This window comes from Xiphias gladius, chromosome 18 (genome assembly GCF_016859285.1).
Source record: "Xiphias gladius isolate SHS-SW01 ecotype Sanya breed wild chromosome 18, ASM1685928v1, whole genome shotgun sequence".
Lineage (NCBI taxonomy): Eukaryota > Metazoa > Chordata > Actinopteri > Istiophoriformes > Xiphiidae > Xiphias > Xiphias gladius.
The window spans coordinates 13,042,751-13,063,650 of NC_053417.1; the positions used below are offsets into that span (position 1 = coordinate 13,042,751).

The 20,900-nt window shown below is 40.7% G+C and overlaps 1 protein-coding gene across 1 annotated transcript; it reads right to left on the reverse strand.

Annotated features, from left to right (window-relative positions):
• Positions 1-625: 625 nt before the first annotated feature.
• Positions 626-14,623, reverse strand: plekhn1 (pleckstrin homology domain containing, family N member 1). Its single transcript, XM_040153206.1, has 16 exons — positions 14,464-14,623; positions 12,607-12,697; positions 12,254-12,415; positions 11,047-11,127; positions 10,392-10,482; positions 8,373-8,506; positions 7,599-7,748; positions 6,236-6,316; positions 6,050-6,125; positions 5,645-5,790; positions 5,165-5,317; positions 4,168-4,410; positions 3,406-3,561; positions 2,668-2,934; positions 2,406-2,466; positions 626-1,428 (listed from the first exon to the last, which is right to left on the reverse strand). Exons 1-16 carry the CDS (start codon positions 14,535-14,537, stop codon positions 1,244-1,246), a joined length of 2,151 nt encoding a protein of 716 aa, XP_040009140.1. The 5' UTR covers positions 14,538-14,623; the 3' UTR covers positions 626-1,243.
• Positions 14,624-20,900: the final 6,277 nt, after the last annotated feature.

Consider the following 20,900-nt stretch of genomic DNA (forward strand, 5'->3'; position numbering starts at 1 on the left):
GTAATATATTTGTCCCTGAGAACTGTAATATAGACCCAAAAAACAAATGACAATAATATGCTTATTCAACATTGTTGCCAAATATTCAGAGGAGGTCCTTCTTCAAGAATCATGTATATTTTTCTCCAGCAGATGGCAAGGTTGAGCCATAAAATATTAAGTGTGTAAAGTGCTGTTGAGCACAGCTCAAGAAGCTGTCACAGTATTCTCACAGCAGAAACACTCGGCTGATATATGCAGTTTAGAAAAATAGTGCATCTCAGACTGGGTCATTCATTTCAAAATATCACTGGTTCACCCATGGTGACAGATACTGGCTTGGAAGGCCTGGAAAGGGAGTGCATCATTCATGAGGCATAACATGTTTGCTGTTGTCTGTCTCATTCGTTTTTCATGACCAAATCTAATCTTGACAGTTCTTTGATTTATCATCTACATCTCTCAGAACTTTGCTTTAAAACAGCCAAGGTACTTAACAGAATCCTGCATTTACTTTCCATACAACAGATTAAAGAGTATCCTTAGAATGAGAAAAAATACAGATAAACTTGTTGATCAATATTTCTACTTTTATTTCCAAATATAAATAAACAATTCAAACAAAAATGGGAAAAAAGGAAGCCACACAGATATCATTACTCGGCTGTAGTGATAGTAACATTAGCACCAATGCAGTCAGTTAGAGCCACATCTATTTGCAATGACAATCCAGTATAATAAAATAATAAATGTACAACATTTACAAAAATATACATCCTTTACTATAACAAGCCCTGATGGAATGCTTTTTATAGTTTTAAGTAGAAACAAAAAGAAAAAAATAACAAAATGTAAACTGGACAGCATGTCAGAAAATACTTGATTTATCAAAAAACTGGAGGTTCTTGAACTACATATTAAAACCTTTAGTGCAATTATGAAATGCATTAAAAAATAACATTAAAGCTACACAGTATGTATACTGTGCTGTCTACTCTCTTGAATGCTACATATCAAAATGACATTTGAAGTCCGTCTCTATCACTTTCATAATGTTTTGATTTAGCCCGTTGCTCTTCATACTTGCACTCATCATTCCGCTGCTTGACTATCCAACATCTAACAGCCCAGTTCATGGGATCTGTTAGTTCACACTGTCCACAGCAGGAGCAACACAGGCTGTGCTAGTTGGCTTTTATTATCCCTCTGATAGAGATCTGTTGTTTGTACACGTCCAGACGAGTGGCCTGGCTATTGTTTTGTTTTATGACCATCTCTGGTGGGTTGCCATGGCACCAGGGCCTCTGGCCCCAAAGTCTAATCCTGTCCAGTGTGTCGAAATTCCAGACGTTGGCTGAATCATTCCAGTATCACAGTCGTACTCCCAAATGTTATCATAGTCCATTTCCTGGTCATCTGGTTCTGTGGGTTCAAGGTACGAGTGGTGATCTATAAGAGCGAGAACAGATTCCCAGGCTTTCAGTTCGTAACAATAAAAGACAAAACCTCGCCCTGACTGAATAAACTTGGACATAGTCCCAAAGTACTTGTGTACTACGGTGTGATTGGCTTTGTCCCAACATTTAATCTTACTGTAAAACCAGTAGCATAACATGCCCCTACTACACTAAACTACTACTTCATTCTTTTTTTTTTTCCAATAGTACAGTAACATGCAACCTGTCAGATAAAATCACTTGGTCATAGCACGTTTAAGAATTAATTTGCAATCACCGGGTACATCCTATCCTTGTTTTCATATGTGATAAAAGAGCCTGTAGATATGTGTGCAGCCCAGTTGTGTGCTGTCAATCACAGTGAAGGAGTAAATCCTGTCTGTGGAACAGTGTTCTCTTACACGGGCCCTCCCCCACATGGGGCATGTGCACAAATGGCATTTAGAGCTGCACTAAGCTCCATGTCACTGGCACATTTGTGCATTTCCTGCACTTTCAATTCCGTAGCCTTTAACCTTCTGTCTACCTGCTGACAGACTCAGGACTTCAATCAATCCAAAGTGCCTGCAGTGTTTAATTTAAGTTATAATGGAGTGTGAGCAATGCTCTGTGTCCTTGGTGGTACGTAGGAAGTCAGCGGACAGTGCTGACTTTCATAACTCACACTTGTGAGGAAATATGATGCCGCAGTGTCTGCTGTGATTTGAATGTGCGACCATTGTTTCTCAATAGAAATATAATGGTATCTAGCCATGCCATGAAAATAGGCACTCTCCCTTTTTCTTTGACATGATAAAACATCTTTAATTACATTTTTTTTTTGTCTGTATTGGAAGCATATAATGATTTATTGTAAAACCGCTGAACATGCTTGACCTCTGAATCCAGTCAACACACTTGCACACTAAAGACATGCATTAAAAGAAGAATGTTTCATCAGGTTTATGATTGCATGCCTTCAGTTCTTACCTGGTGAGTAACCGTAAGGCATCTGAGAGGTGTTCCTCGCAGAGCTCGATGGGAGAAGTGACTGTCAACAGATGTGAAAACAAAAGAAAGTTACTTCCTGTGATCAGCTATAACAAACATTCTAATATTTCCTAAAATATCAAAGACTGTTTTATTTGTGGCACCTGTTCAAATATTCAGAACCAGTATATCGTTGCACTTCATACCACAGCATTCCAGAAACAGGAGTGTCCTGGGAGATGAGTATCTCTGTATTTCTCACCTGCTCTTGCACTTGGCCGGGTGCAGGCAGCAGCTTTAGCCTAGAAGTGGCCTCGGCTCTCTGCTCTGCTTGGCTTTGAGGATTTTCCATCTCCAGGCCCAGAGCCTGTCCCTGGGAGTTGGTCAAAACCAGGCTTCTCCTGCAGCGCCTGCCCATGGGAGGGGTGCGGAGCTGGAAGGAGGAGGGTAGGAGCTGGATGGAGGAGGGTAGGAGCTGGGTGGCCTGCTGGTGGTGGTGGTGCTGAATTGGCTCTTGCCAGGTCTGGTGCTTTAAACAAGAATAGTGAAACAAGTCATTTATTAATTTTCGTAAATTTAGTAATGATGAAATCTTCCTATGAAGAAATTACGTATGGATAATTTAACGTGCTGAAAAAAAAACATGTCTACCACCTTGACCAGAGACTGATAAATAAAATAAACTTGACTTTTGAGTGGAAATTTGTGTAGACATTCATCCACGCAGGTGAAAGTTGCATGTATAAAGGTATACACACACGTTCGGTATTTGGCTTGATTATGCAGAGATCCTGATTATATAATTACTGATTGTTGCCAAGTCTTCACATTCACAGTAGAGACCTGTGTGTGTGTGTGTGTGTGTGTGTGTGTGTGTGTGTGTGTGTGTGTGTGTGTGTGTGTGTGTGTGTGTGTGTGTGTGTGTGTGCGCACGTGCACTGCTTGATATCAGACAGGCCGTGCAGGTGTAAAGTGAACCTGCAGAACCAGTATCACTTACCAGTGGCCTGGCCTCATCCAGGGAGTAGATTTCAGGGCTGCAGGGCTCATCGTACAGGGGTGACAAGGGTTGTCGGGAGGCGCACATGTCTGAGTGGCGCTGGGGGGCGTTCAGGGAGTAGTTCAAGGATGTCTGAGGTGTGCTCCAGCTGTTAGACTGATCAGAAAAGATTCAGACCAGGAGTTAGTTTAAAACACCAGGGGATGAGAGGAAAATCAATCACTGATTCTCCCTCCTCCTCTCTGGCTCTATCGCTCTATCTGTCTTTCTCTCTCACGCTCTTCAGCTTAACATAAGACAGTCACATAAACCACACTTCGTTTTGGGATTTAGGGTCAGATTACCAAGTAGAAGTTTAGGACTAATGCCAGTGATGAGCTGCAACAGTGCTGGTGTGACAACAATCTGTTGTTTCACAAATCAGCAGTCAGCTGTCAGTGTTCATAACTGCACTCTCACTGCCATTGGGATGTAGGGATAGCCCTTAAGTATAGTAAATGTTTCCTTGTTGGTGGCTTTAGTTTTGTTTATGAACTGTAATAGAGATTTCATTCTCTGCGCCATCACATAGATTGATCTTTCAACCTCAGTTCTTCACAAATACCACTATTACCCCATTTGTTCTCACCATATACCTCATGACCCCTCTCAGCCTACTGCTTGGGGTGTCTATTTTAGTCACTGCGCACATGACATGTAAAATCAGTCAACAGTCTCAAAGGGAATATTCGGTTTTTCATGTTAGACGCCAGACTGAATTACCTTGACGAGTGGGGCTTTCTCCAGCCGTTGTGGGCTGGCACGATGCAGGGCAGAGTAGGGTGTGCTGTAGATCTGAGACAGCACCGAGCTCTCAGCAGGCTGGAGGTGGGAACTGCGCTGGGGTGAGGAGTAGCGCAGTGAAAAAGGTCGTAGGTCATGCTCGGGCCTGGTGTGGGAAGACACGCTGTTGGTCCTGCTGCCCAGGCGGGCAGTCTCAGTCGAGGAGGGACGGCTGGAGCTGTACTGTAGGGACATCAAACACACACAGGGCAAATGTCAGCCAAGAGTTCTAGCTTTACAACACGGCCGGCATCAGGGATTTCACTACTGAGTCCAAGTAGAGCAAATGTTATAAACTGTTTATCCTCTCTAGTTTTCAGCATCATTCTGTGATTTTTCGTGAGAAAGGTCTCCATCAATTGAAGTGGGAGAGTAATGGTTCAGGTCAGAAGCTGAACAACAACATGTCTTCTGGGCACTGAGCCCTCTCCACTTGAAGCTAATTGGATGGACGGTCAGTCTACATAGCCCTTCTCCTGGGGGAGTGTGGTCAATAGTCCTGATAATGCAGAAGCCTTTGGTACTTCTTACATGGTATAAATCAACAAGTAAACTTTTCTCTGCTGAATCAGCCTTTATGGGCCTCTTATTTCCCTATGTCCAAAAGTCGTTTTCATGGGCAGATGTTGATATGGTAAAAATTATTGACTTTGTTATGTTTTTTTTTTTTTTTTTTTTCTTACTAGAGGGCCTTAGGATTATCACTTAAGTCTTTGTGGCTGTTACAGGAGCACTTTGGTCTCTAGACTTCACTTAATAATTAACTTTTGTGTTGCTGCTCAGCTCCACCAAAACAAACGCAAAAGTTTTTTTTAGCAACGCACAACTCACTCCTACCACATTTATAGCTGTGCAAATATCGTACTGTTGGTGTGTTTGCCTCAGTTTGTTAGTCCAAGAATACTTGAACTTGAGAAGTAGCACATAGCTGACTTACACAGAGGGGTTCAGAGTATCCTGGGGAGAGAGGGTTGTCTTCATTAATGGGTAACTGAAGGTTGTGGGACCCCTGTCCACTCGGTGAATGGCTGAACTTTAAGGACTCAGTTCGTCCTTGGCTGTTTCCGCTCCACCTGTCAAACTGTGGCGCCTAGAGATTATAGGACACAATAGAAATTAAAGAAAATGAGCAAAGATTCTAGACTTTTGTCATTTTTAGCCTTATGTTGCACTGATTTGGTGGCAGTAGTAGATGTAGTAATTGTAAATAATTTCATAGTCACGCTGAATGTTAATTTACAAAAGAGGCAGGACCATGTTGTCTGTCTGCCTTATCACTTTTACTCATACTTGAATTCACCCCACCCGCAGGTTCACAAACCAAGTGGCGATAGCTTGCTCGATAGTTACCAATCATCGGCAGTTGTGAACAACGTAATTGTTCTTGGCTCATGAAAGGAAGGAAGGCGGGCCTTACCTCTCTTTGCGTCGGGGTGTAGATGATGTCATACACAGGGGGTGGGGGGCTGAGAACGGGCACGTCAGCAGCTTTGAAATGCTGGATCCAGTCGCAGAACGCTGTCCTATCCAAGCACGACACCACTATGGGGTTGATCAGCTTCCCTGGGAAGAGAGGAGAGGAAGGACAAAGCCTGTCATTCGGTCCAGTCGCTCACTGGAATGTGCTATAGTCAGATTGTCATTCACTGGGGATAAAACCAGTTCATTCATGGAGGGTCACACTCTGTGACGCCAGCAGATTCATGGAAAAGGGCACTTAACGTAAAGCATGCATAAGAATGTACACTCATTAAAATCCCTTTAACATGTCTGTTTGAATGCCAGTGTGTAGTGAAGCAGTTCAATGATTCAATCTGTTTACCTTCAATCATAAAGGTGTTAGGCTTGATGTCTTGGCAGGGTGTGGTCACAGTAATCATGTTGAGTGGCAGTTTCCCCTGCAATCATAATGACTCTTAAACACAGCTCTCTGAAAGAAAACAATGGAAATACTGCATGCACACAACTCAAGATATGAGCAAGTTTGAGAGTAATAGGTCAGTTTTACCTTATAGAAGAGCCCATCATTCTCCTCTGATAGGATGATCAGCGTTGCTGGGTACATCACCAGTAATCTGTCACTCTGTTCCTGTGGACACAAGATTATAGCTGCTAGTGAGCTTTATGTGTGTGTGTAGTTGTGTTTCAATGTTGTTGTTATGGGACATTATTATTATCCATTACCTGAATACTATTGTCATCTATAGGTAAGACCAGTTAGCCACCCTCTATGGTTTGTTTACATTTCCATAATATACTGTCCTATCCTAAATAGGAAGACAGTGATAGACCACAACATTTCTAAGGCAACACAAGGGATTATTCCTTTGTGGAGACGTCTGTTTCTCCATTCGAGTGCAAGGTGAATGGAAAATCCTTGAGTTAAAGTAATAGAGAAACTTGGAGCAAATCAAATTAAAGCTTAATTTTAACTGTCTTATATATATCTCTATACATTTTTCAAGTTTTGATATTGTACAAGAAAAAATGGCACCAAATATGTTTTTTAAATTTCTGACGGTGAGAAAATAAGCCATGATAACTCCAGTCATTCTGCCCGTGTGAAGATAAGACTGAATAATACAAAACACAGAGGCAACTGTGAGACCTGGTGCAAACATTAAACAAAAAACCCCAGTTATCCTTTAATACTCTCTTGAGAGGCACGGTTTAAATCCCACTGAGACCTTCAGTCCAACCAGTTAGTGGGGCATTTAAAGGTGCAGCAGACTAGGAGTTTATGTTTCCTCTCCCTCTCAGAGGGTGTGTCTGGACAGACAGCTGACATTCCAGCTGTGAGGTGAGTTGACTCACTGTGTAAGCCAGGCAAATGCCTCTCACACACCCAGGCCCTAAATCTCACACACTTCAATAGGACTGCTGCTATTTCCCACAGAGAATTAATTACAGATATCCATGCAAGCTGTATCATGACTAGTGTTTTTATTGGCTGTTACGTGAGGCTTTTTGTTGGTGCTTTTGTCTGATCTGGTTAGCAAAGAGTCATATAGTATGTTCTTCATCAGCTGGTTGCAGGTGTCTGACACTGTTTTACAGTGTTATAGAATAGAGTTATATCTGCTGGAGAGGTATCATTTGCCAAAATATAGACTCCATCCATCCCATTCACTCCTTACATTATGTTGGAGTACTTTGTTTGTTTCACAATTTAAGAGCTATTTGAGTCACTTGGATTCAAAGATGATGTTATCCTGTTTCGTATTCATCAAGTGAAAAATTCATGATTGTATCATGACTTGCAGTCTGTTGTACTGTACATTTCCACAAATGGGAACGAGCAAACACAGTGTGTTTTTACTGTGTGACCAGAAATAGTGAGTCACTCTTGATAAGCGGCAGTGATGTCATACCTGACAGGGCAGGTGCTGCAGTCGGACCTTAGTGACATAGGTGATGGGGCCCAGGCTGTCTCGCTGAGAGCCCTCCCACTCATAGATGGGCTCTCTGTTGATGGAGTTCCTCAGCTCCTCTCTGCCCTCAGGAGCCTCGTCCTGGTTTAGCTGCAGAAGGTACACAGGGGATAACGGAAGTCGGTCAGTATCATCAGCCATCTGAATATGAACAGAACTCTGCTCTTAAACAAATTTAAACAGGTCGATTTGGATTTTTTTCTCTGGGAATATTACTCATGTTTGTTCATAGAAAAGGCTTATAAGCTCGGGCTTATAAGAGCATCATCAGTTCAGTTATTTTGTTCTGTCGTGACACATTTAGCTTCATGTGTTTCATCAGCCATTTCCCCACCTGTGGGTGTGGAGTCAGCACTTTAACCCTGTGCAGATGTGAGGGGTTAGTTGGATATTGGCTGTGATGCGGTCAAGGCCACTCCCTAGTATCCAGGCCTCAGGCAGAGCCATTAGTGACCTACTTGACTCACCAACTCTACACGCTCACACACATCCTGTTTTATCAGAAGTGGTTGAAGCCAAAGAATTTTTTGGCTAATCAACCAGGTGGATTAAAAGACCACCACACTCACATGCCCGTTTGAATAGGGAAAAAAAAAAAAAAAAAAGAATATGAATCTTTGTTGCAACACAAGAGCCCACTTTTATCCAGCCTGATGTAATGTAAACTTAGGCTATTTGGAGCAAGGTGGCGTAAAAAAGTGTTGCTTAACTTACTTTCACTCTGGTGTAGTTTTCGGTTACAGTTGCAGTGCCTCCATTTGCCTCAATGTTTTCTTTGAGCAGGCCAAACCATAGGTCCATTTCTTCTTGGTTGGCACAGTAGACAATGATGGGGTTAAGGCTGACGCCTGCAGGGTGCAAAGGTCACAAGGTCAAAACAGGAAAGTGTTACCCAGGCTTTTCTTTCCCAGCCTTTTTTCAGAAAGCTTTCTGCCACGGTGGTGAATCATTGATGAAGTTCACACTCTGCTTCCTTGGCTGTTCAGAACAAGTTGTGCAATAAGTACAATAAATGTTAACGTCTGTTTAAGACTTTAAACCACATGTACGACCTACTGTAGAAGACACCCCTTGACCTGCTTCATCTGGCATTTCAAGCGGTAGCAGACTCTCCCTCCCTCACACTGTTTACCCAGCAGGAATGAACAGGGCCTTGGACGAAAAGAGCTGGAATCTCCTTCTATCTATCAGTCCCACACATACCAGAGATAACCAGCACAGATAGCCTCTTTCATTCCAGCCCCATGGCTTTGTACTGTAATTGTCTGGAACCGTGGCCCACTGACCGCTCCTTAAGCAGCTACTCTGGTCTCATCTGTTTAACTTTCTCTTCATTCCAACTCTTCATTGTAGACCTTGACCATAGCACTCCTTTGAAAAGTTATGTTTTCCCACATTTCAAGCAAGACGAGTGAAGTGAAAACTTTTGGGACTGGAAGCACATGATCAGACCTTGTCTCGTTCTAACTTTCAGACAGTCTGCAGAGGTCATTAACTGTTGTTAAAGGTAATTCACTCTCATTATCTAACTTTCATAGATACATTAATTCTGTGTAAAAGCTTAAGGGGATTTCTACAGATCCTCTCGTGCTGTGTTTGCTCTGTCACCCACTAACTCACCAACACCACTTTACACTAAAGCTGATTCATATTTTCAGCTCAGTCAGAGCAAGACGCAGGTCTCACAGAGGGGACATCACTACATGAGATTTCTCACTTGACTCAGAACTTCGTCATGCTTCCTCTATGTTTGCTGCCAGCGATGATTCCCATAAGATAGGTAAAAGTCCACACTGAACAATGAAAACAAACTGAAATACAATACCACAAAATACCAAGTTTGATCTGTGGAATTGTTAAAGAGTGTAAGTATTGTGACGGCAGAGATGTTTCAGAGTTCAGTAAGAAAGTAATGGTAAAGAAATATAAACACAGATACCTTACACCCTTCATTCAGTCATTTTACATTAAATCCTGACTCAACTGAATTTATTTTTTCCCAGGTAAGAACCAAAGCTCTCTAGTCCCCACAGCCTCTTCTTTATACTTAATGAAAAGAAATCAAGTCTCAGATTGTTTTGTCCATTAAGAGTTCGAAAGCTAAGTGGCTTTTCTCCCAGACATTAACCTGAGCAGTTTTTGGAATGTACCATAGATTATATGCAGTGACAAGGCTAAGAGCGGTAGCTGGGCTTTTCTGCACGACAGCTGGGCTGACTGTAGTGCACCTGTTGTCTAACAAGCAGGGTCTTTAGGACCGGTTTGGCCCCCTGATGAAGGGTGAGGGGGGCCCAGCTCTAGTTAGTCTTGGGGTTGAGTGGAGGTGAAGAGGGTTGCGGCACCTTTGAATCCCTGGAATGTGACAACATAGGAAATGCTGCAGCTTAAAAATAGCGTGGGATTTCTTGCTGTTTTTTAAGGGAGGAGAATTTTTACTTTGATCCATTATTGATAACATAGCAGACCACCAGCAGAGAAAACAACTGTGAGCATTAGATTTGGATAAATAATAAGCCAAAGACCAGGACTCTCAGTCCAGCTCTAGTTCATCCTTTTTTGAAGTTTGAAGTCAGCCACTGACTTGTTAACATCCTGCTGGATTAGCCGGTTCCAGTCTGAGTGATTGATAAGCTAAATTCAGCTCAACCAATAAAACTCAAAACAGATGATTATGACATTCCAGGGCTCGGTGCCAACAAGTACTTGTGTGTTTTCTACTGAAGTAGAACTTACCGTTTATTTGAAAGGCGAATTCCTGGGGTTGACTATGGTTGCAGTTCTGTTGCAGGTTACAGATGGTTAGCTCTTTCAGCGGAAGAGTTCCCTAAACACAAAGCAATAAGAAGTTCAGTCACGTTTCTTTAGACCAAAACATTCTCTCATTCAACTACTGAAAGCATTCTCTGCATCATTTCCCTTGCTGTTATGCTCTATTTGAGCCAACGGTTCAGCTCTAAATTGTAGCAAAGAAAAAATGAATCACCATGACACTGAGGTAAGCGTTTAACCCGATGATGCATCCATGTCTGCCTTGCATTTGCCGTCATCTATATTCTAACTGATTCCGTATACAGGTGCTCACCTGCCACTTTTTGATATGAAGGTAAGCTTGCAACAGACAAAGTAAAACGATGATTAATGGCTGCGCACACTTTATGAGTGGTAAAGTAACATTCATACTTTCTGTTTACCAACACACTGCTGGTTGACAGGGTACGCATGTCAAAAGGTATGATCACGTAACATAAAACTGTGCCCCACAGAAATATCAGAACTATAAACATCCATCCTGAGAATAATGGTTGATACTGAGGAACCATGGATTTGAAGGACAAGATGTGATCGTTTTTTCTATTGCCTGAGTTAAGGAAAAAAAAAAAAAACTCACCTGGTATGTCAATCCGGTTGTGTTGTTGGAAACAAAATGAAGGTGTGTCTGGAAAAGATCCAGGTAGCAGTCATGTACCTCCTGCAGAGATGATAAGTGAAACGATAAAATATTCTGCCTGTGAGAATAAATGGTTTTGCAGGAAAAGTACAATACTTGTATTACAGTGCTATTAAAATTCACATACAATGTGAGCAGGTTTTAAAACAGAAACAAACAGCTGATTTCAAAGATTGTCAGACCTAAATAGAAAACTAACCAATAAAATCAGCTGGTTTAGTGTTGATGAAAGGAAACCTTGCACATAGGCACATGACTGAAAGCCCATGTTGTGCTCTGATTTTGGTCCCAGATGAGGAAATAGTCATATTTTACAGCCTAATAAGCCTCGCCACCACAATCTAAGATGAATTGTTCTTTAGGGTTGATGTCTGATTCTTTATTTCATATTGAAACGTCTTGCTCTTGCATCATCTGCTGATTCATGGAGCACCTACAGGAAATGTTCGGATTTCGTAGGCTGCACAAGGATTCCCGGAAAGGAATTTCTACAGTGACCACAAAATGAGATTTTAAAGTCACTTCTTTTTGCAATCCTCTCTGCCTGTAGTGGCTTTCTTTGTCAACAGCTATGCAATACATGTTTCCTTTGCAGTATGTTTTTTCTGTTTTATACAATGTGTTCTTTTGGCATCATGACGTCATTCCTTCAATCAGTCTTTTCTTTCTACATTTTGACAGCTGTTGTGTCACAGCTCTGATAAACTGCAGTTCCCACAGTGAGGAGCCGGCACGTCCTCTTATCAGTCCCTGGGATCAGAGGAACTCTCTCTACCCTGAGGTTTTCTCTCGGAGATGTTTCACAACTGCAGCAGAAGTGAGCATGTCCAAACACAGGCTGCGGCCCACTCTGTGGAAAACTGATTGGATTATTCAAAGCCAGCCACCACGTCAATGCCAGCAGCGAGTTTCAGTGTGTCTGGTGGCCGCAGAGCAACATCCTGTTTCTCTCCACCTGTTTTTTTGGTTTTGACACTCAAAGGGTTCACATAGATGACTGGCATGATGTGTCATTGTAGGCTTGGTTGTTGTTTAAGACCTCATTAACCACAAGGAGGATTGTGCAGCATTAGCTTTGTTTTCTTTTATAGTTGTTTTCCTGTTGCTTCAACATAGAGTCACTGAGAAGTTTTTTTGTTCCACTCACCTGGCAGTGGAGGAAGCGGAAACGAACTTTGGAGCTGTGAATCATCCGTCCGTAATTCTTCACATTGATGCTGCTCTTCTTCCAGCCGCTGGCTGGGTCATATGGAAACGGAGGATCCCATTTTATGTTCTCTATTGTCTGCAGATCTTTAGGGGACATTTCCTGCAACCGGTCATAATGTTAATGAAGACATGAATAAAACAGTTACACTTGTTGTTAAAATCAGTCAGAGAGATGGCAATAAAGTCAAATCACACAGAGGTTGACGATTATAGCAGAACAGTTTTGTTTAGTATGCAGATGATTGAGTTTCATGTTATTGCCATCTCCTCCAACCTGATGGAGGTTCTTACCTTCCTGGGGGTGACAGTGCACAAGATATTGATGATGCTGTTGGACTTCTCCTGTCCCTCTTGTGGGTTCTTTTTGCGAAACAGGCGGCTGCTGCCCAAGAGAAAGGAAAGCCACGTGTTACCACTCACTCTCAAATGTTTACCATCTATTCCATGCTTGCCGTTCAGTTAACTTCCCAACTGCAGTGTCAACAAGGAGTATTTCCTGTTTATTGGAGATCACTGTCACCTACTGTTGTCAGATGGAGCTTTGACCTAATTACAGCAGTCTTTGCTCTACTGTTTTGCATTTAAAATTCAGTGTCAGTGACTTATTTGTATGTTTTTCCACTTCTTTCCATAGTAATCAAGTCACACTGAATCCTGAACTACCGACACAATTCAATTTTCACAGAAGATTAAGGACTTTGAATTATATTTTTTGTCTCAGGACATATAAATTAACCAGAGGCCCTGTCTTTGTCCTCTGTCAATCAATGCCAGCCATTTAAATGATAAGAACAATCAGGTCTTGTGTTTCTGATAGTGAGGATATGCATAAGAAAATCAGCATTCAATGTCCCTCTTTGTTTTGCATGACCCTCATCTGTTACCATTAGTGTCACATCTTTATGAGGAAGCTCCCTGACTGCAATGATAAGACTTGGGGACTGCTTGTGCAATCTCAGCTTGTAGTTTATCTGCTTATCTGCACATATGCGTGCCAGTGTCCTCTGTGCAACAATACGCACTTTTGTTTTCATGGTGGGAATCAAGGTCTGTCTAATCAGGAAGTCCATGTCCAGCATCATTCATTGATTAGTGCAATTGCAGTCTGCACACTGATGCAATTTGCAGTTGAAAGTTAAAGAGGAATGTAGATAATAGGTAGTGGATTTGCACACCCCACATTCGCCAAGTCAGTGCTGTGGTATTCAATGCTTCTCACTCCCCTTCTCTGAGGGGAATACCTGAATCTAGTCTGATTCACCAACACAAAGAGTTACTAGGGTGCACAGGAAACAAAATGGATGTAGTGTTTATGCCGAACCGTCGATCCAACTTGGAAGGTGTATCAGTGTTCAAGCCTGAGTTGTCGGGTGCTAGCATTTCTGTTTTGTTTTTGTTTTTTTGTTTTAGGGTTGCCCTGCCTTTTTCTTTGTTTGAAAATCAAGAGCTACAGTATATGACACGTTTGACAAAACCAGACCCTGAATCATCACACAGCACAGAGCATAGGAGAGGAGCAGAGGCTAATTAGAACCAGATGTGGTGGTCCAGCAGAGTGGGCTGTACCGAGTGTAACATGCCCAGGCAAATAATGCTAAAGGATTAAAGAAAACCAGAAAGAAAACAGAGCATAACCCATTAATGTCAGTCATTTCTTGTGTTCATGTTCAGTGCCTTCAGGTCAGATCACTACAAACTATAAACATATATATCAGGTGTCATAAACCAGATCCTATCACTTAGTAACTGTAATTGCCCACATGTGATCGTGATAATGAATGGGGGTCAAGTTCTGAGTTTGGAGGGAAATCAGATTCACTGACAGCTGGCAGATCATCTTCAGAGAGATGCAAAGAGCAGGCAAATGGTAACTGGATCATTGACACCGTTGGCCAGACGGGCACCACTCAGGAACGACTCCTGGACTATGCTGGTTTACCATATGATCCTGACCCTGGCCTCACAAAATTCACAACCTCCGTTTAACCCCACTGCTCAAACCCTGGGAAATACCAAGAATTCCTTCCAGCTGAAACACAGAGTCTAAAATAACAAATGGCAGTCAAGGGCATGACATGTTCTGTGTGCAGAGCTAACACACTGATACAAGTACAGTAAGAATACCTGGGCAAGTCCGATTGTTCTTACCTGTTTCTGCGTATGAAACTTTTGCTGGAGAATCTGAAGTTGTGCTGGGGGACACATGACATGCTACTCCCCATGCTGCTGTGGTCTGTGTGGCTTTGCGCTGCTCTGTAGACAAATTAGTCCTTCTGTGATGGATGAGTGTATTCCAAGAGTGCAGTGCACTCCCTGCTGAATTCAGACTTGTACTGAGAGAGAAGTGGGCCGGGTGAGGGCTGTATAGTCAGACCTGTGAGAGTGTGTGTGTAAAAGGGGTGGAGTTTTGGGCTGTGTCAAAGGCTGTGTGTGTGTGTGTGTGTGTGGTGAATACCCAGTAGGACTCGCACCTTCTGTGAGTTGCCTCTGTCTGTTAAATCAATCGCAAAAACAAAGACAGGGGGGTTCAGGGAGAAGTGTGCCATTTCACACGTTCCAGGAGCCAAATGGGGCTCATTGTTGGCTCAACGCTGCACTGAGTGGTTACTAAACACACTGGATGGTGTGTGTCAATCAAAGGGGGAGATGGGAGCTTCCATTGGAATGCCCAAACATGAAAAATCCTTGTAGACTTAAGGAGTCAATTAATTTTTGGCTCACATACTTTAAACACATCAGCGTCATTTTGAAACTTAAGTATTAGGCAGTATTAGGTATTAAGTTTTATTTTACTCTAGTAATTTGAAAAGAAAACACTGTGTAGATGTTAAAAATATCACTGTGATATCTAAACTGAGGAGGTGAATGTGTCATGTATCATATTCTTTTCAAACAGTGAACATCAGATATTCTGGGTCTTGTTCTGCCATTTCTATATGGGATATTTTTCTTTAGCCCTTCATCACTTTTTGGCCAGTCACCTGTCACTGGTATGCAAAGGTAGGTTTTAAGCAGGATGTTTGTGCATCAAAGGTTCTAATTTTCATAACGCAAGATGCGTATGCAAACATGTCTTGTTTGCATGTAAGGAGTTTGTTCATAAATGAGAAACCTGCCAGCAAAAAGTGAAACTCACTCTAAGGAAATGGTTAAGGCACAAGCCTAGCGTTTTTTCCTGCCAACATAGTGTAAAGTTAATTGTGAAGTTAATCCTACGCAGTCAAATTAGCCTTTTTACTTTCCCATTTAGACCTTTTAGGAATTAAGTTAAAAATAAAAGGTTTTAGGTTGCAATATTCATGACTCACACTAGAAAACATCAAATTTTCCACAGTTGGTCTCCTTAAGTGGACAGTTGTCTTATCAATCAGATGGAGGAGTCAAACACTCATGATCATCCTGTGTTTGCTCATAAATTAGGTCATTGTCTATGGTGAGCTGCTGTACTCACAATCATAAAATGAAACGTGTGCTGCTCGCTTTCAGGTAATGCCAACCTGTTCAACTGGATTGTTAAATGGATGCACCTGAGGCAACAACAGACATCGGCCTGTTAAAACCAACTGTAGAGTTTTCACTTGATGCCTCCAAGATAGAGTGTAATTGTTCTTTAAAACCCTGTTTGATTGTTCTTAGAGCTCACGACAAGGCCCAGTAATTTAATCAATGAAAAAAACTGATTGAGCTGCATGTGTTGTAACTTAATATAAAACATCTTGGTAAGGGACTGACAAGATATAAAGCTGACCAGAGAAATTGTCTTGTATCACATCAGTAGACGAAGTCATAGAAATAGACTACCTGTACTAGCTTGCCTGCAATTCACTGAGTTAAGTTCTATGGTTTACATAATTGCCACTGAGTGTTCTTTGTATTTCAGCATGCAGATCTAATTGCACGTACTAAGCATCTTGTGAAATGGTTAACGTCCAACAAGTAGGGATGTGTTAGATCAATGGCATTTCAACCAAAAACACAGTGTAACATATAAAATCTAAAAGCTAAAGAGGACAAAAATGTCTCTTTGATCATTTTACATGATCCTCCCTTGAGTAAATGGGTCTGATATCACGTAGATACAGTATGGTGCCATGTTAGCTAATGTTAAAAACATGGCCAAACAGATATTTGGGCACTCGGTTTTAACAGTTGATTGCCAGCTAATAAACAAGAATACCAACAAACTTTTTTTATTTTATTGTTACTTCACTATAACATTTTTATATATGAATTTGGGTAGCTGTTTTGAAGCTGTTTCTGAATTTGATTCAGTTCTTTATAAACCCGAAGCAGAAATCCAAATGAACTGGGACCCAGTACTCTTGCTGGCAGAAGTGTGGATCAGTACAATTGGACCGTGCCCACCGATTTTGCTACTGTCCACATATTCAGCCTTTTTCGGAGAAAGTGAGACGTTTAATATCAAGGTTCCTGGGCTTGCAAGTACAAAATCTGTTCTGCTGACTTCAGAGAAACCCTCCCACTATGGAACATTTTATAGGCACTGTCAAATATTTTAGTTCAATGGCAAAGATGACTCACTCTTGCTATCTACAAGAAGACAAGCATGGAAATTACAGGAAATGGACAATGATTAATTCCTTTTTTTTTTCTTTTCTCATCTTTTCTCTTCTCTTGTAACAACACTAGGTCAAAACCTAGGATATGGCTGGACCGTTTAAGGTCAATGTGTGAAATTGCGGACGCAGTTGAAAACTGTTGAGTAACCACTGTAAACAACTACTTTCAATGAAAAGTAGCTAAAACCTACTCGAAAAGTAACTGAATGTCGCTAAATGACATTAAAAGCTAATTAGCATATCCATGACGTCATTGCATCATATTTGCATTCTGCCTAGTGTCTGCCAGTTTCAGCCGTTTATCTGTTTGCTTCTCTCCTCCTGTCTGCGCTCAAACGTACGGTAATTTAATGCAGCCCAATTCCCAATAAAGCTGTTCTCATTTACATGTTTTTCTGTTTCTGCTGTCAGAGAACGGAACAAGAATGAAATAGTGACTGAAACGCGGTCCATTCGGCCTACATGTCAATCAGCAGTCACTTCCAAGCCATTTCCAAGCTGCTTCACTGCACTGCTGATATCCTGATGTTGTAACTGCGACATCGTCTGATAAAATCACCATACACCTATAAACCTATGGTTTATCCAAAAAGTTGCTAGATTTGTTGCTAGGTGCTTTTGTGAAGGCGTTTGAAAAGTCAGTAAATCTAGCAACATAGGCGCTAAGTTGGCAACACTGCCTTTAAACACCCCCCCCGATTATGTAATAGAATCTGTCAATTCATTTTAAAAAGGCAGCCGCCAGAGGGGAAACTCCAACATTCCTCTGGTTGTCCAATGGTTTAACTTAAGTCATGCAGCATTCACCCGACCAATGATGTAACTTCAGCACTAGGCCAGACAGACATTCACGTTTATATGGCTGTGATCCAACCAAAAAGTGTCAAATCTAAAATATTGTTAAAAGGTCAAAGTTAAAAAAAAATAACAGTAAAGATATAATAAGTATCACCATTACACTATGTATATCAGGGTAGAGAAGTAAGAGATAAATATAATTACTAGGGAAAAATATTACCTGAATTTTAGAGAAATTGTTGATTTCTTTTGGATTTTATCTAATGTTAAAAAATATTGATGGTGAGACTGAAGAGGTGCAAATAATTCTTTTACAGTACATAAAATTGCAAATTTATTTACTCTCAATATCTGTGAAACATGCTTATCATCTTATCCAATAGATTTCGACAGTTAAATGAAACCAGAATTGTTTGTTGCCTATCTCAAAGCTGAAAATGAAAAAAAAAAAAGTATTATCTGTGACTCTCTACTAAAAGGGACCCTCTGAATCACTATGCCGTGGTAGCTGTTTGAGGATTATGCTTATATTGTATATGAATCGGATCTGTTGGAAGTAATCTGATTACTTCAGTAGTAATCCAACTGATTACACTGTTATCCCTGTAATTCAGCCAATGAGGTCATCATTTGAAAGCACCTTTCTATTCTGGTTTTGGATCATCATGGAAAAGCAGTAAAATGAACTTGATAATACATGCAGCCATCATAGTGACTCACCTCTCTCTCATGGTATTATGAGGAATAACTATGAGGAAGGCAGACAACAAAAAAAAACTCAACCTGGGATTTTTTACTGTGAAGTCAATCCGGTTTCAATGAGCTATTTCAGGTGATGTGCATCATCCAGTCTTGACCAAGATTAGGATCAAACTATTTCCCAAGAATTTTTATTGAATAAGGAAGATTCTACCACCAGGTACAAAACCCAGAGTGGGTAAATCTGTCCCTAAAATACAATAAAATATTAGGTACTAGCTTAAACCTTATGATATAAATACATTTTCACCAATGCTGGAGTGTCAAGAGTGAAATATCTCACTAAATATCAGATGGGGTGCCCTGAATTTTGGTCCATTCATTCAGAGTCCGCAGAGGAAGAATCTTGTCTTGACGTTGGTCATTTTACAACACTTAAGTTCAGGAAACCTCTAAAACTAATGACTGGATTCGAGTTACCCTTAACTGCATTGTACTTTCAGAGGTGCTAAACATGAGAGATGCTAAAGATATTAACAACATGCTAAATGTTAGCATGTTTCGCTAAGATACTGTACATAAGCATGTAAGAAGCACTCTTTAAGTTTATTATAAACTTTGTTAACTGTTTACTCTGTATTTTTCTTACACTCTGAAAGGCAGGAAACACAAAATCAAACAAGTTTTTAAAAATTGGAATACGTAAATGTTCATTTTTTTGGTCACTTTTATTTTTCTCACAATGTAAACAAATTCAGCACCAAGCATATCGTGTACTTGGCTACTCATGTTGAAAACACAACAACATTCAGTTTGAAGGCAGCATCATGAAGTCCTACTTTGACGGCAAATTTTTTGCCCCGCTAGTGGCAAAGCAAATTGGTCTCCCCGTTTTTTGACCATCCAGCAACTTTGGTTCTGGTATGTTTTCATGCGTACAACCGGGTGCAACATTGTGAATATGTTTAAGGAGAGATTGTAAAAAAGTGTGTACACTATACCAGTTTTTATGTTTCTTGCATCTCTCCTCTGTCAAGGACAACAGTCTTTTTTGTCCAGCTTTCAAGTGAAGCAGTTCAGAAGGAGACTGGTTAAAAGTGGTTGGACAATGTAAATGGGATTGTACAAACTAGCTTGTTTTAAGCAGCCTTTACAGGACATCATTGGGGCCACAGACTTTAGTGTTAATATTTGCAAATGTGCCTGTTGTTATATAACTCACTTTGTGGGTAAGTTTAGACTACTACAATAGTCAGTTTTGTGTCACATTGCTCAACGGAAAGGGGAAATACCAGGTGCTTTGCCAAAAGCAACACAATATCTAGACAAACATCCCATTCATTTTTCCCCCCACTCTGTTTCATACGGTGGGGCTCACAACTCCTGAATGAGCAGTTTCCAAACAATAGCCCACATTGTTAGCAGTTAAAAATAATTACTTTAATTTTTGGTATGTTTTACCAAATGTGTTTACCAAATTTTGGTATGTTTAACTGTCTGCTTAAATCAGACCGTATGCAACTGTACCAATGTTAATCAAACTTAATCTGTGTTTTCCTTAAAGCTGTTAAATTTTATGAAATGTATCAGTTTGAAAGAAGGAAACTAAATTCCATTTTCATAATGTCATTCCCCCCCTGTATGGTGGGATGAACTTTGGCTCTCACCATGAAGTCATTGTGTTTATCCAGACTCAGCGGGTGAGACCAGCGGTGCTAAAGTCACACCTCAGGCCACTAAAACGGAGTCTGGATATGAGGCCCCCAACATCAGGTGTCCAACAGAGAATCTGACGTGCCAAAGTTCTCACACAGGACGACCGTAAAGGATTCTTAATTGGACCCAAGCCCCCCTTTGAAGACAAGATCAGTCAAAGCTATATTAACTGTTTCAGTTTCCAAATTTTGTAGCTGCCTGTTTTTGTCATAGACTGCAAGTTCATGTGTTTATAGTAAAATAGTGAAATGACCAGAAATAAGATTCTTTTTATTTAGAGGTAACAAATATGCACATAGACACACAGTATGGAAAATTTATCTTTTTTTCTATCATTTAAAATTTTTAACAATACCTTTCACTTCTTTAGAACAAAAGAGACAAACTCAAGAATGAGACAGGTTACAGGGAGTGTTGTAACAGCACGTTGGACAAGGTTCTAACAAATAGAGCATCTTTCTTGTGTTCAGCACATCATGATGGTTTTTTATACTATTATCGGGCCACATTTTCTCATTTTGCTGTTTGTGACTCCAGTGGGCGGGTATTATCTGATGGAGCTCTGAAACTGACAAAATGTTGTAAAAGGTTATAAAACAAGTCAAAAATATAAATGAATACATCAATGAATAATATTGTTAAATTATTAAAATTGAGTTTAAAAAATAAATTCAAAGCTTTATGATTTTATACTTTATAGTAGATTGAACTTAATTAAAACCTAATTAATTTTACTGTTCTTTTTCTTTTTCATTAGCTGATTTTAATTTTCTACTTAATTTTCCTATCTAA